At 49.5% G+C, this 13,150-nt stretch overlaps 1 protein-coding gene across 2 annotated transcripts in view; it reads right to left on the bottom strand.

The window, feature by feature from the left end:
* The window catches only part of RYBP (RING1 and YY1 binding protein), a 34,421-nt gene extending 21,292 nt beyond the window's left edge, over positions 1-13,129 (bottom strand). Inside the window, exons 1-2 of one of the 2 annotated variants that reach the window (XM_021409611.1) lie at positions 12,871-13,129; positions 11,890-12,015 (exon numbers count right to left, since the gene is read on the bottom strand). In XM_021409611.1, the coding sequence (XP_021265286.1) occupies positions 11,890-12,015; positions 12,871-12,902 (158 nt within the window). In that variant the 5' untranslated portion in view covers positions 12,903-13,129. Of the gene's footprint in view, positions 1-11,889; positions 12,016-12,756; positions 12,842-12,870 lie in introns of those variants that run through there. The other variant, XM_021409610.1, reaches the window with a different exon arrangement.

Consider the following 13,150-nt stretch of genomic DNA (forward strand, 5'->3'; position numbering starts at 1 on the left):
GCCCATCAGACCTGCCCTGGCAGGAGCTCCATCTGCGCCCTTTCCCCCACGCTGCCAGCACCCACCTCCCCTGCAAACTCCAACACAATTCTGCATGCATTATTTATCCCTCTTGCTAAGTCATGCAGTGGGATAATTACTTAACTATTGTAATGCTATTTTGCAATGGCTGTACTCTATTATTCTAATTGATTTTCATGGGATTGTTTTTGCTGCCCGTTTTGAGCATAAGAACTTACATTCTGCAGAATAAGAAGCTCAGTTTTACACTCATCTTTACGCCCATGAGCTGGAAGTCAGCACTGAATTTTTAGGAGAATATCAGTGTCTTTCTAGTAAAAGTAATGTTGATACATCGTTCTCATTTTTGTTCTCTCTGCTAACAACCACAGAAGACGTGGGATGTTTTTTCAGAAATCTAGTGAAACAAAGTTGTTTATCAGCTCATGTATTATTAGTCAGAAACCTTTTTCCTTACAATAGGATTTCATGTGACTTGTAAGACTTTAGTTAGTATAACTGACAACTGCTTGAAAGGTGAGACCCACAACACTTGCATTCACCTATGAAAACTTTAAGCCAAAACACGTTTGCACGTCTTGCTTAATTTAGCACACTAAATTTCACTAAGCTAAGAGTTCAGCTTCAGACTGGGAGAATTCTTACAGTAAAGCATGAAGAAAACCAGTCCTTTCCATATACTCAGCACAATATAAGCTACACACCAGAGCAGCCCAAGTAAAGATTATTTAAGCCTCTTTATCCCCAGGATATTCTTCAGGCTATACACGATTCAAGCCGTACTTGCAAAAGTTTTGTGAAGAAATGAATGGGATTTCAAAAAACACAATAGTCCCAGCAGCTCAGGACGGGTAGGAAAACTTCTTCTGCCTTGAGCCAGAAATTCTTCCAAGAGGAGCCTTACTTGGAGCTGCTGAAGCTAAAACTCACCTGCCAGCTCCATGAGCAATGGCACAGACACAGCTCAGCAGAAGGAACGTTGTCTTGTTGGTCCACGTGAGCACAGGTGGAAGAGGACAGCTGTATTTGTGCACTAACACCAAAACCAAGAACTTCTCTCAGCCGGCAGCAGAAAGAATAAACTTTGGACAGATGAGACTCATCAAGAATTATGGCCCTGCAATATTTCATGAATATACTGGACTGAGAATTTTGTTTCCTCCCACGGAGTAACAAGAAGCTGTTCGGCCTTGGTTTGATTACCATCTCTGACGTGTATATAAATACTAAAACGATAAAATCCAAAGTTTCATCCGTCTCAGCACTGTTCAAACTTCAGAGGGCAACGGGATGACCGAGGCAATGAGAAATCCAAAGGGCTTCTCTGCTTAACATAATTTGTCCCTGGAGCTTCATTTAGGGCTTCATACAACACAATTCATTCTTCTCTTTTTTAAAAGCTATTAAAAAAAAAAAAAAGAAAGATCCCTGAGGGGAAAAAAAGTGCTCCTAGAACAAAGCAAGACCACAAAAGATACCTTCAGTTTAATGCCAGCTTACTCCCTTTCTCCACAGGAATCAGCATCAGAGGCCTGATCCTGCTCTTGCAATTGCCAGCAAAGTGCTGCCCTGACTTCTGCAGCCCCTGGACATGATTCAGAAGAGCACGCTGCAAACTACAGAAGGTCGCAAACAACAGAAGGTCACCGTCTCCGCATGTGTCACCTACCTGTCGAACCACCGTGACATTTCAATGCTAGCCCATTCAGAAATACAGTCACCAACTGCTATTAAGCTCATTTCTTACAGCAGCATTCCACGTTCCCACACCCATGCCTAAACAGGCATTTCCTTATGCTGTGTGCCTTCATGTAACAAAACACAACAAGGAAACCACAGCGCTCGTGCCTGTGGAAGGCTTTTAGACATGAGCAAGTGCAAGCTTTTATCCCTCAGGAAAAGACTGAGAACTGGTACAGAAAAGCAGCAGGTCCCTTATTGTGCAGTTTTCCGTGCCTTGCTTGACATCCGTGTGCCTGCAGAGCAGGTACCTGGCACGCACATGGATGTTCTGCCACGCTGCATTGCTGACTTCGTATCTGCTGGCTAATGCATAACTGGAAAAAAACGTCAGCCTCTTCACACAGGTCAGGAAGCTGTTGTTTGTGATGCAGTTTCACTATCACTTTGAGTGCTGGCTGAGTAATAGCAGACTCAGCGCAGCCGTGTAAATTCCCAGTGTGCTTCAACCCGGAGATACAACCGAGGAATCAAGAAGTGGCACTCCTAGGTCTGAACTTCTGCATGTAAATGCATGGTCTCATCTCATAGAGATGCTTTCAAGCTGTAACAGTAAATAAATGAGCTAATGAACCTGCAGACGTCCCAGCTGGCACTCTAGCATTGCCACCCATCCCCACAGAGAGCCCCCAGCCTCAGGAACACCAGAACACCCATCTGAATGCAGAGATCCTGCTGACCTTCAGAGTGAAGCAACTTGTAACCAACTTGAGTCACATCCGGCAACAAGTGCTTCTAATTAATGATTCTTAATTGCTCCCAGAGTACTACGTTCCCACACCCCTGCTGAAGCATGTTCCTCACTGCTATCCCACATGTCCAACTAGGCAGCTCTAACAACCTCATGCCTTCGGTAACACAGCTGTGCCATTCCACCTGAATTCTCTAAAAATGAATGTAGCCCCCCGCAAGCTGTATGTGCCCCGTCCCTCTGAGCAACACTTCTCAATACCACTGCCAGACACGGTGACACTGTCACCAGGGCCCCAGGAAAGCCCATCCAGCTCCTGCTGCAGGGAGCAGACACATGCAGGGACTCCTTGCAGCCTGGCATGCCACAGGAACACAAAAGTTACACATGGAGGAAGAAATGGATGAGAGTGCATCCTTCCCACTGCTGAGTCCATCCCTCTTGGTGCTTTAGGGATGAACTTCTCCACTGATACTGGAGCCCACTGCTGAGTGTGGCAGAAATCCCATCGACCCAAGGATTTTTTGCCCCACAGACATTTTGGTGTTTCTAAAGACCAAAACCATCCACTGGAAAAACTGCCAACAATTTGAGCCATATACCATAATAAGAACTAATAAATAACGGGAGGGCAGCTTTTAGGAGTGCAGCTCTGTCCCCCATAGCTCTACGCCCATTCCCATTACAGCTGGCTGAGCACACTGCCCATTTCCCAGCGACCATCTCTCCCCAGCCAGGATCACAACAGTCGTGCAAGGTACAGCCCCTCAGTGACACCTGCCATGCCAGGGACGCTGACAATTTCACACCACGTGATATTTGATTGAATCATAAAACACCATTCTCATCAACTACAGCAGTGTTGCTGCAGAAGGTGTATCCTAGCTAAATTAGTCCCACTTATTTCCTTGTAACAATAAGGCAAAGCACAGACACTTTTAGATGTCCCTGTTCTCTCAGTATTTCACTTCCCAGACAACAGCAGAACCCTATTGCAACAGCTCCTTAGCAGGTGTGGATGAAGCACCTAGCACAGGCATAAATTCCCTGGGCAAGCTCAAGCAGACAGCAAATACAACCAGGCAGAATAAAGAATGGCAGCCTGAGGACATTCAGCAAGCTTATTTCCTAAAGGTGACTCCCAGCTCCTTTTACACAGGCTCAGGTCACCCCAGTGCTACATCCCCACTGGCAGCTGCAAACAGAATTGCAGAACCATTAAAGCTGGCAAAGATCTCTAAGATCCCCAAGCCCAGAATCACCGTGCCCAGAACTGTGTCCCTCAGAGCCACAGCTGCACGTTCCCTGGACACCCCCAGGGATGGTGCCTCCACCACAGATGACACACATCCTTTGTGTATTTCTCTACTACATCCACAATAACATGAAGAAAAAAAAAAAAAAGAGGAATCCTATTCAATTAACAGCTTCCCCACTAACCCACGCTCCCCACAAACGCCGCAGTGCTCCGGCCACCTTCCTCACACAGCACTTCTGCATCTTCCATCCACCTCTGTGATTTGGCTGTGTTAAATTGCACATGAATTACCCAGACGTCGTTCCACCCGCACAAAAATAATTTAGCTCAGGAAAAGTATTTCAAGATTATAATCAGTCTCACGTTTGTCTACTCAACAATATAAATCTGAAGTAGGCAGCTTTATCTCAGCGAGATATTTTGTCTCACTTAGCACCTCTGCGTGTTACAGGCAATCCATCATCACTCGGAGATCCCAAAGAGCACTCTGCTTCGGGAAACACGTCCAAACATTTACTCCTTGTTTACCCCTAAACAGAACCCAAAAACGGCTTGGTTTACTGCCACTGGAGTTGAAGACAACCAACCAGACATGATCCTGAAGCTGGAGTTCCTGCAGCTCCCGGACATACTCAGACATTAAGCTGCAGATCGGTTTTTTTGGAAGTTTGCACCTCCATATAGCAAGCGACATAAAGCATACGCTGTGCTTGCTTAAATATGGCACGTCTCAGCTCTCAGCAAATTGCTGCGAAGTGTGGGCTTCGGGACGTGCAGCCGTCAGGCAGTTAAAATCAATTCAGGAATCAGAAGGCTTCAGTGGCACGCAGCTACTCGTGTCTCTGCCTGAGCCCTGCAGCACAGGCTGCTCCACAACCGCGGGGCAGCGCCTCGAGCCAGGCAACGCGCTCCTCACAGCCGCACACCTGCACTCGGATCCGTGCTTCAAGTCTGTACCCTTCTTCCCATGCTCTTCCAGCAGGGCCTGGTAATACAAAATAAGCAGGGTCCCAGATGTACCCCTCCGCAGGCCCCCAGCTAGCGAGCAGGCCAGCAAGCAGCAATGCCTTATGGCCGAGCCGCTCGGTGTCACACCACTTCCAACGCTCAGCTGACAGCGAATTTGTTAGCATCCCAATTAGCGCTCTGCTACAAAGAACACGCTCCTAATTAGCAGCTGGCTTATGGGCAGAACAACACCAAGGGTTTGGCCGTACCTCCAGACGGAACTAGAAGTTTAAATGGATTCCTGGTTGATAGAAAGGAAATCTAAGTATTTAGCACGTGGAACCTCCAAGAGGAACCTGCACACGTAGAACATGGGCATTGTCACCTTACTTCTGTAATCCTGACATCTGCTTACAGCATGGATGCAATTTTCAATATGTGTAGTTTGCTTTCTTTTTTTTTTTTTTAAACTGCGTCTTTAATTAAGACAAAGCAGCAAATAAGGGCAATGTGCCCTCACCTGTCTGAAACATGCACACTGTGTAAATGCTCCTAAGCCCTCCTGCATGTTCACCTCCCTCTGGAAATGCCCAAATTTCTCCTTCTGCCTTGGGAAGGAGAGCATTGCAAAGAGATGAAAGCACAGCCGCAGGACGCAGCCACATCTGTAGTGCGTGTGAATCTGATTTCAGGTCAGAGCTGCATTACGAAACTCTGGCGCACCTTCCAAGTGACCTACATTGTGGAACTGAAACCCACTAACCTACAGAACCATCTGAAAGCCCACAAAATAGGTCAGTGGGTTTCCTGGTAGGAAGGATCACACAGACAAAAAGACCTGCACGTAATGGAGAACGCTGAGAGCACGTCCTTTGCCCAACTAACACAGGAGTATGCTGCCAAGTCTGTTTCCCATCCCACTGTCATATTTGTGCGCAGGCAACAACTTTGATTCTTACCAATGGACGCCACTGCCTGCCCTTGCAAGCCTGGAAGCAGGGAGAAGAGGAGCAGCACTGCAGCAAGAGAACAGCAACAGCAAAGCCATGCAATTCCTGCTCGTAGAGCAGAGCGGACACCTGATTCATAGCCTGCAGCCAACTAGCCTGGAGTTATGGCAGAGGCATCCAAGCACAAAAGCTGGAGTGAGCCAACCAAAATAACTCATCTAGCCCTCAGCACATTGCCTGACACCTTTCATCCCTCAGGGGCGGTGGGTCACACGCATTGTTTGCACAGACCTAATAATTCAGCCCCAATAGAGCTCTGCAGCTCCGAGGGTTGCTGGGAACATTAACACGCAGCACAAGACAGTAAGTCACGATCTTGCACGAGTCAAAGGTGTCCACAGAGAACCGCTCTTTGTATCCACCACTTCCTCAGTGCTACCCTGTACAAAAGCTTTTCTATTTCCAGTTCAGACAAGGTTCTGTGTGCTTGATGAAGCCACACCAGGGCACAAAACCCCCCACACCGAACTTGCAGACGTACAGCCCTTCCATGGGCAGCTGACAGGAGCGTGAAACAATCTGCTCAATGTAAGGAAGGCATGCAGCGAGTCACCCTGCATTCTTCTGCCTACAAGTTGTCCATGTGGACCTGCAGAGAAGGAGCCCAGTGTCCCAGAGATCCCAGCAGTAACAGAGCCGCGTGCTCTCTCCTCCTACATGCACATGCATGCTTTGACTTGGATTCCTGTCTCCAAAAAAAGCAGCCTATAGAGGAAGGAGAAAATAAATAATACCCACACTGGGTGTTATCAGAGACAGATTAACACGCTCAGTGCCGCAGTTTATCAGCCAGACCTTTACACCATCTCCAGCAGAAATTAGGGATAGATCTTTAAACCCTCCCATCTGCAATCATTTAACCCAAACAGGCATTCTGCGTGAAAGCTACATTACGCTTCATCCACACTGAAGACTTTACTATGCTGTTACACATGTTTTCTTCCTTCCCTAATACAAAAGCATCACAATAGGTATAGTTAAAATTCCTCACTAAGATCTTCAGAAGCAAAAGTGGTAGAAGAAAAGGGAGCCCCAGCAGCTAACACAGCACCTACTGCGTTTGTCACCCACAGCACCTCAGGTACCCAGATGCGAAGACTATAGCTCAGAGCTCATCCCAAGATGCTACACATCAACAGAGGATCCTCCCTGCGTGGAATGAACCCAGAGGTGCTGAAGCCCAAGAGAAAAATCTGGGATCGGAGTAACCAGATCATTAATGCCAGACCCAAACACCAGCAAAGAGCAAACCAGGACACGGCTCTCACTCCTTCCCAGCTGCCAAAGCACAGGAGCCTGATCCTATGCCAGTTTTGTGCTTGCACCAGGATGACAGATAATGGATGATCTGCAGCTGATGAGCTTCATCCGCTCAGACGGAGCCTAACAGACCAACTCTAGGCTGGTTAAAACAGCAGCTGGATCTGTACCAGTAACAGTTTATAACTGATGCTGGCTGATGCATTTGAGGTCCAACAATCTAAGTCACAAAGCCAAGCGGTGTATCACCAAACCACAGCCTGAGAACTCAGGTCTTGCTGTGAACAATCAGCATTTTCTGCTTGTAAAATGCTAAATTCGCAGAAGGCTCCTCCTATTTTTAGCTCCCACATCACAGAGGGTTTGCCAAACCCAGTAAAAGTGCACTTCACCTACACATTCAGAAAGTAACAGCCAATCAGTTTCGGACAGTGCTGGTAAATAAGATACGAGAAAACTGAGGTCTGAAGAACTCCTTGCATGTGGACAAACATTTACCAAACACATATCGTGAATTCCAGCAACTGAAACAGCCGAGGCAGAATGATGCTGATCTCACCCACCAGCAGCAGTCAGCCCCCGAGGGGACACGGCCCCAGACCCACGAGGTGCAGGGACACCCACAGGGCTCCGGGCTCACACAGACCCTATCACCACTGGGCTGCCACTGAACTTCAGCCACCAATGGGACAAGCAGAGATGATTTCACCACAGTCCCAAACAGCTAATTAGCAAAGCTAATATTCTAGAGCAGAAGCACCAAGTTCCCTCCCAGCAGCTTTTCTCCAGAAGAGGCAGATACTCAATTTTCATAGAGAATAACCCACTTAAAAGGCCAGATAGGATGACAAAATAAAGCCCACCCTAATGTGGGTGAAAGATATTTAACATTAAAGGACTGAATGAAAACCACTACACCACAACTACACACCAGCAAGCATTTTTAAAAGAGCGGCCCTGCTAATAGGCAGCAAATAAGCAGGGCATGCATCAGTTCTGCAGAGGTCAGGATCAGAAGCGATTCCTCATTCCAGGAATAGCAGGGCTATCTGGTGTCTATTCTGGTCAGCCCAGCCCGGGTACAGAGCGGGAGAGCACTTGGCAACGGGGCACAGCAGCAGCTTACATCCTGCAAGGTGTGAGCACAGCTACTGCAGGCATGCAAAGCAAGCTCCTGGAGAAGTGATGGGAAACGAAGGGCAGCATCCAGACACCTGTTCCACACGAGACAAAATTCATTTTGAAGTGGCGCTGAATAAGTTCAGCTTGGCCTCCCAAAAACAGGGATGGCAGAAGAATGAAAACCCAACAGCGTAAACTCCTGGAGTGTTCCACAATGAAATGTATATTCAATCCAGCCCATGCAATCCCCAAACCATGTGCTCTGGGTACACACAGATACTAGCAGCAAATACACAGAAATGCTTATTACTAAATGTATGCCTTCCAGAGGACATAGACACTGCAGCTTGTCTTTCTATTAAAAAGTCTTTTTTTTTTTTAATTTGCAAGTCAGACATCTAATTGCTGCTCGCACAACTTCAGGTGATGATTTTCAAAGCATTTCTCTGTAATCAAGGCACACGTACAATAAAGGACACGAGGTTCAGACAGTGAAAGTGCTTATCCCAAAGTCCGACAAATAGGAACAGAGAGGCTTCCACCTCTGCTGCTGACATGTTTACCAAAAGGAAAACATCAGAAAACAGTAGCTCTCTCTGTGAAATAGAGGAACGTCCTACTCCACAGCAAAGCCTTAAAGCAAACTCTGTGCAGCCACACCTGGAGGAGAGCGGCAGCTCCAAGAAGTGCAGAGGAACGTGACATACCTGAACCAAAAGAAAAAGAACGGGTAAGGAGAGCGAGAATGTCATGATGCCTCACACAGGGACATACAGCACCCCTTAACAGGGAATACAAGGCCAAACACCTAACATGCTCAAGAAATCCAAAGTAAACTTTCTTTCCATGTTGAACTAGTAACGGGCACTGGAAAGGAATGCATGTTAGCGGAGCACAGCTCCCGGCAGCAGTTTAATTCCATCCCTCTGAGTTCAGGGGTGGACGGCCTCCAGCAGAGCACCCACCCGAGCAGCACGGCACACACGTGGAAGCGGTGACAGCAGCAGCTCCCGAGCCACTGCACCAATGCAGAAACCTCCAGGAAAGAAAATGATTGCAACGCCCAGCAAGCACGTTGCCATTACTCATCCCCAAGCTAGCTAATTAAACTGTCACCTCACTGAACTGGATGCTGCGGCGCTGAACACAGCCTGCGTCTTTGCTGCTGTCCTCACAGAAGGGACGCTTCAGGAAAACTCAGTGTGCTCCACACTCAACACGCTTGCCAGAGCACAGAGAAGTTAAGTTTAACCATAAAAAGCAAGAACAGAGTTGGGGAAAGTGAGTCAGTGACACCCTATATCAAATCCAATACTCAAGTAAGCACTACAGGCTTAGAATGATCTTTGCGCAAGCGCTCTGCATTTTCTTACTGTAATTAAAGCTCCTTTTCTGAGACCCTATGGAAAGGGGATAGTTGGAGCTGAGGATGTCTAAGTCATCAAGGCTGCCAGCCCCCCCTCCCACCCACACCACAGAGATCAAGCCTGAGAACACAGACACATGGTAAGAATTAGCTAACAGCCAAACTAGTTCTCAGGTAGGAGAATATTTGTCAGCCAAAATTCTACAGCAAAGAACTGATTCTATGGGGGAGGAACAGGTCGTATCAGATCTTCAAAGAAATGCTGGGCATCCTGTAATTTCCCACTAAGATCTGATGAAAACAAGCTGCCTCATCACATCTGTGATGTTCTTCTTTCACTTGAGTTTTTTTAGAAAATGCATTTGGTAAGTTTCTGATAAACGTTATCAAAGTGAGCCTTAACGATGCAAGGCAGATGGGGATAAGCGTCATCAACTTGTCAAATTACAACTTAGAAGTCAAGCTCATCGTGTTTCAGGTAATAAATTATCAATCATAACTCACAAGGTTTCCTTACATCAGTCATTCATTTAAAAAATCCTGATGAATTTCCCAGCCATCGACTTGTTCATCACACACAGTAACAGTCAGAGCAGCACCACAACAAAGCGCTCCGGCCCCCGCCCTTCCCATCATACAACTGAATGTTGTGAGTGAACTTGGTATTTATTCATAACTGATATAAATATGCAAGAAGGCATGATGGTCCATTGAGTATTTAAAATACTTTCTCAAATTCTACAAACAAAAGCAATTTAATAAGCGGCAAAAATGAATAGAAAGCTGATGAATTAAATGAATTAAAATTAGAAGCCATTCATAAGTGTCTATAAAAAACTAAACAGACATACAGCATTGCAGACCCGCGGATCACATCTGCAAGTAAGGCTGTAGTTGTTAACACGAACCATCAATTGCTTTCCCTCTGAAGAGCCCTTTAGAAGACAAAACCTTCTTACTATCTCAACAAACCTTTTGAAATTTCTCGTTTAAAAAGAAGAAAAAAAAAATAAAGCTCCTGCTCTCCAAACGAGCGTCAGTATGGTGGCCAAATGAAAACGGCCCGGTACGATAGCAGCCACGCTCCGTGTGGACTCCTACATCTCATCAGGACTCCCCTCCTACAAACACTCTGCACATGCTCCACGTTACGCTGTGAGCGCTCTCGGTGGCTGCAGGGCTCCGCGCCGCGCTGGAGCAGCACAGTTTGCACCAGGAGCTGCAGGACCGACGTGTTTTACCTGCATCAAGGTAAAACCAGGAGAAGAGAAACCCACAGCACCCAAGCATGCTTTGAAGGTTCAGCTACATGACAAAACAAGATTGAACAAAGCTAGAGAAGAATCAGATCTATGCACGTACAGAGCGCTGCTGTCCCGAGAGCTGGACCGCATTCAACGACATGAAAGAACTTTAACGTTCAGCACCTCGGCACGTTTTTGTAACAAGGGCTACTTGTAATCAATGCGCAGTGAATACCACGTCCTACAACTGCAACTCAGAGAGCTTCGATGGCCCAAAAGCATGCTTCCCATTAAAAACACCGCCACCTCACACTGCTTAAAGCACAGGCAAACAGCAACCAACAACACCTTAATTTCCTTTGTCGATCCCATCAAGACAACCAGCTCACAAGAACAGCCTGCCCACGGCAGCACCCCAAAGCATCCTAAGAAGGAAAAGGACGATGCTTGTCACAAGGCACATCTGATAGACCGCTGCCTTGATGGAGAGGGGTAATGCAAACCAAATTTGGGACGTGCACATTTATGAAAAGGCAATCAGGAGACAACACTGTACGACAAAACAGAAGAAGAGCACCACGTGCCTGTTTTAGCAACAACTGGTCCTTCCAGAACAAACTTTCTGAACCAACTAACTGGCAGAGTACAATCCGGGGGGTTTGGGAGTTCAGTTAACCACTCCATGTCAGCTTGACAACCACACAAAGTTACTCAGCAGAAGGCAGTCAAAGAGCTGACAGCTCAAGCACTCTGAAATGTACTCCATCCCCACAGCAGCTGACTCCTTCCAGGTGACAACAGGCAGAGATCAACACTTCACAGTGGGAGCTGCATTCTGGTGACATCTCCAGTCCCAGCTGCTGCCCTCCTCGCTCCCCAAGCCCCAGTTATTGTCACTCCAGCACAACACACAGGTACGTCTCCCCAAAAAGCCATCTGCCCTAAAACACCATCTGAACGCTCCTGGCTGCCTGCAGAGCTTTAAGAGCTCTTTCTCAAAACAGCATCAGAAAAGCAGAGAACAAAAAGATTCAGGTCGCTGCCACAGCCACAGAGCACGCTTCCTGGGGCTAATTAAGCGCTTGAAAGAGAATTTTTAAAGACCACACTATTTCAAATGGGGACAGCTGGAGCACATCGTGGGGGGGGCTGCACACAACCGGTATCAGGGAGCAGCGAAAGCCAGCCACTCAGCGCAAAGAAACGCCATCCGGAGAGGCGCGGCGTACCTGGTCGAGGTGCCTTTCCGGACATCGCAGATGCTGCATTTGAAGGCTTCGGCACTGTTCCTGAAGGTGCACACGCTACAATCCCAAAAGCCTTCGTCGGCCGCAGGTTTGGCTTGCCTCTTCGGCCTGGAGGAGGGAGAGAGAAGTGGTGTGTGTGTGTGTGTGTGTGCGTGTGTGTGTGTATGCGTGCGTTTGGGGAGGAGGAGAAAAGCAGCGGGAGGAGGAGAGAGAGAGAGAGAGGAGGAGGAGAGAAAGAAAACACACACATTAGAAACCATATTACAGAGCCCTGAAACCCAGCGCTTTCTCCGCTCACCCCACCGCTCCCCAGCGCGGCCCGAGCCCGGAGCTGCGGCCCCGCTCCCCGGGAGGGCCGCGCCGCGCTGCCCCGGCCCCGCCGAGAGGGCCGCCCCGAGCCCCGGGGCGGGGGCAGCGGCGAGCGGGGGCCGTCTCCCCCTCGCCCTCCTTTTTCGGAGGGGCGGCGTGGCGGAGAGTTGGAAGGCCGGGAGGCGTGTTCGGCGCCCGCCCGCCGCCTCCACCTTGTTAAATCTCCCTTTGTCTGGGAGAAGTGAGTGTGCGGGGCGGGAGTGCGTGTGCGAGCCGAGCCGCCATGGCTGCTGCTCTCACACCAGATCAGCCCGGCACCGGCGGGGAGAGCCGCGCACACTTCTTCTTCTTCTCCTCCTCCTCCTCCTCCTCCTCCCCTCGCTCCGCGCTCCCTCCATCTTAGCCGCCTCCCGCCCGAGTCCCGCACCTGGCGCCGAGGCGAGGCCGGGCCGCCCCTCCCGCACTCCCTCCCTCCATCTTAGGGCGCCCCTCCGCCGCCGCCGCTCCCCCCGCCCCACGCGCCCGCAGCGCGGGGCCTACCGCCGCCATCCCCGCACACGGCAGCGCCGCGCCGGGCCCCGTCCCTTCCTCCCTCCCCGCGCTCCCTCCATCTTAGGCGCCGCTCCCCGCCCGCCCCCGCGCCCCCCAGCTCACCTGGTCGGGCTCTTCTTGTCGCCCATGACCATGGATCGGGGCCGCCCCTGCCCTGCGCACAAAGAAAGCCGCGAGGGAGGAGGGCGGGCGGAGGGGACGGGGGGAGAGAGGAGGACGGGCACGGGGCTGCCTCCGGCCGGCGGGCTCCGGCTGCTCCTCACCCCCGCGCCGCCGCCGCTCCTGCCGCTGCCAGCTCCGCTCCAGACTAGCAGCGCGGCGCAGCCCGGCGCCCTCCCTCCTCCTCCGCCTCCTCCTCCCCGCGCCGGCTGCGCCGTGCGGG

The sequence above is a fragment of the Numida meleagris genome, chromosome 11, assembly GCF_002078875.1.
Source record: "Numida meleagris isolate 19003 breed g44 Domestic line chromosome 11, NumMel1.0, whole genome shotgun sequence".
Taxonomy (NCBI): domain Eukaryota; kingdom Metazoa; phylum Chordata; class Aves; order Galliformes; family Numididae; genus Numida; species Numida meleagris.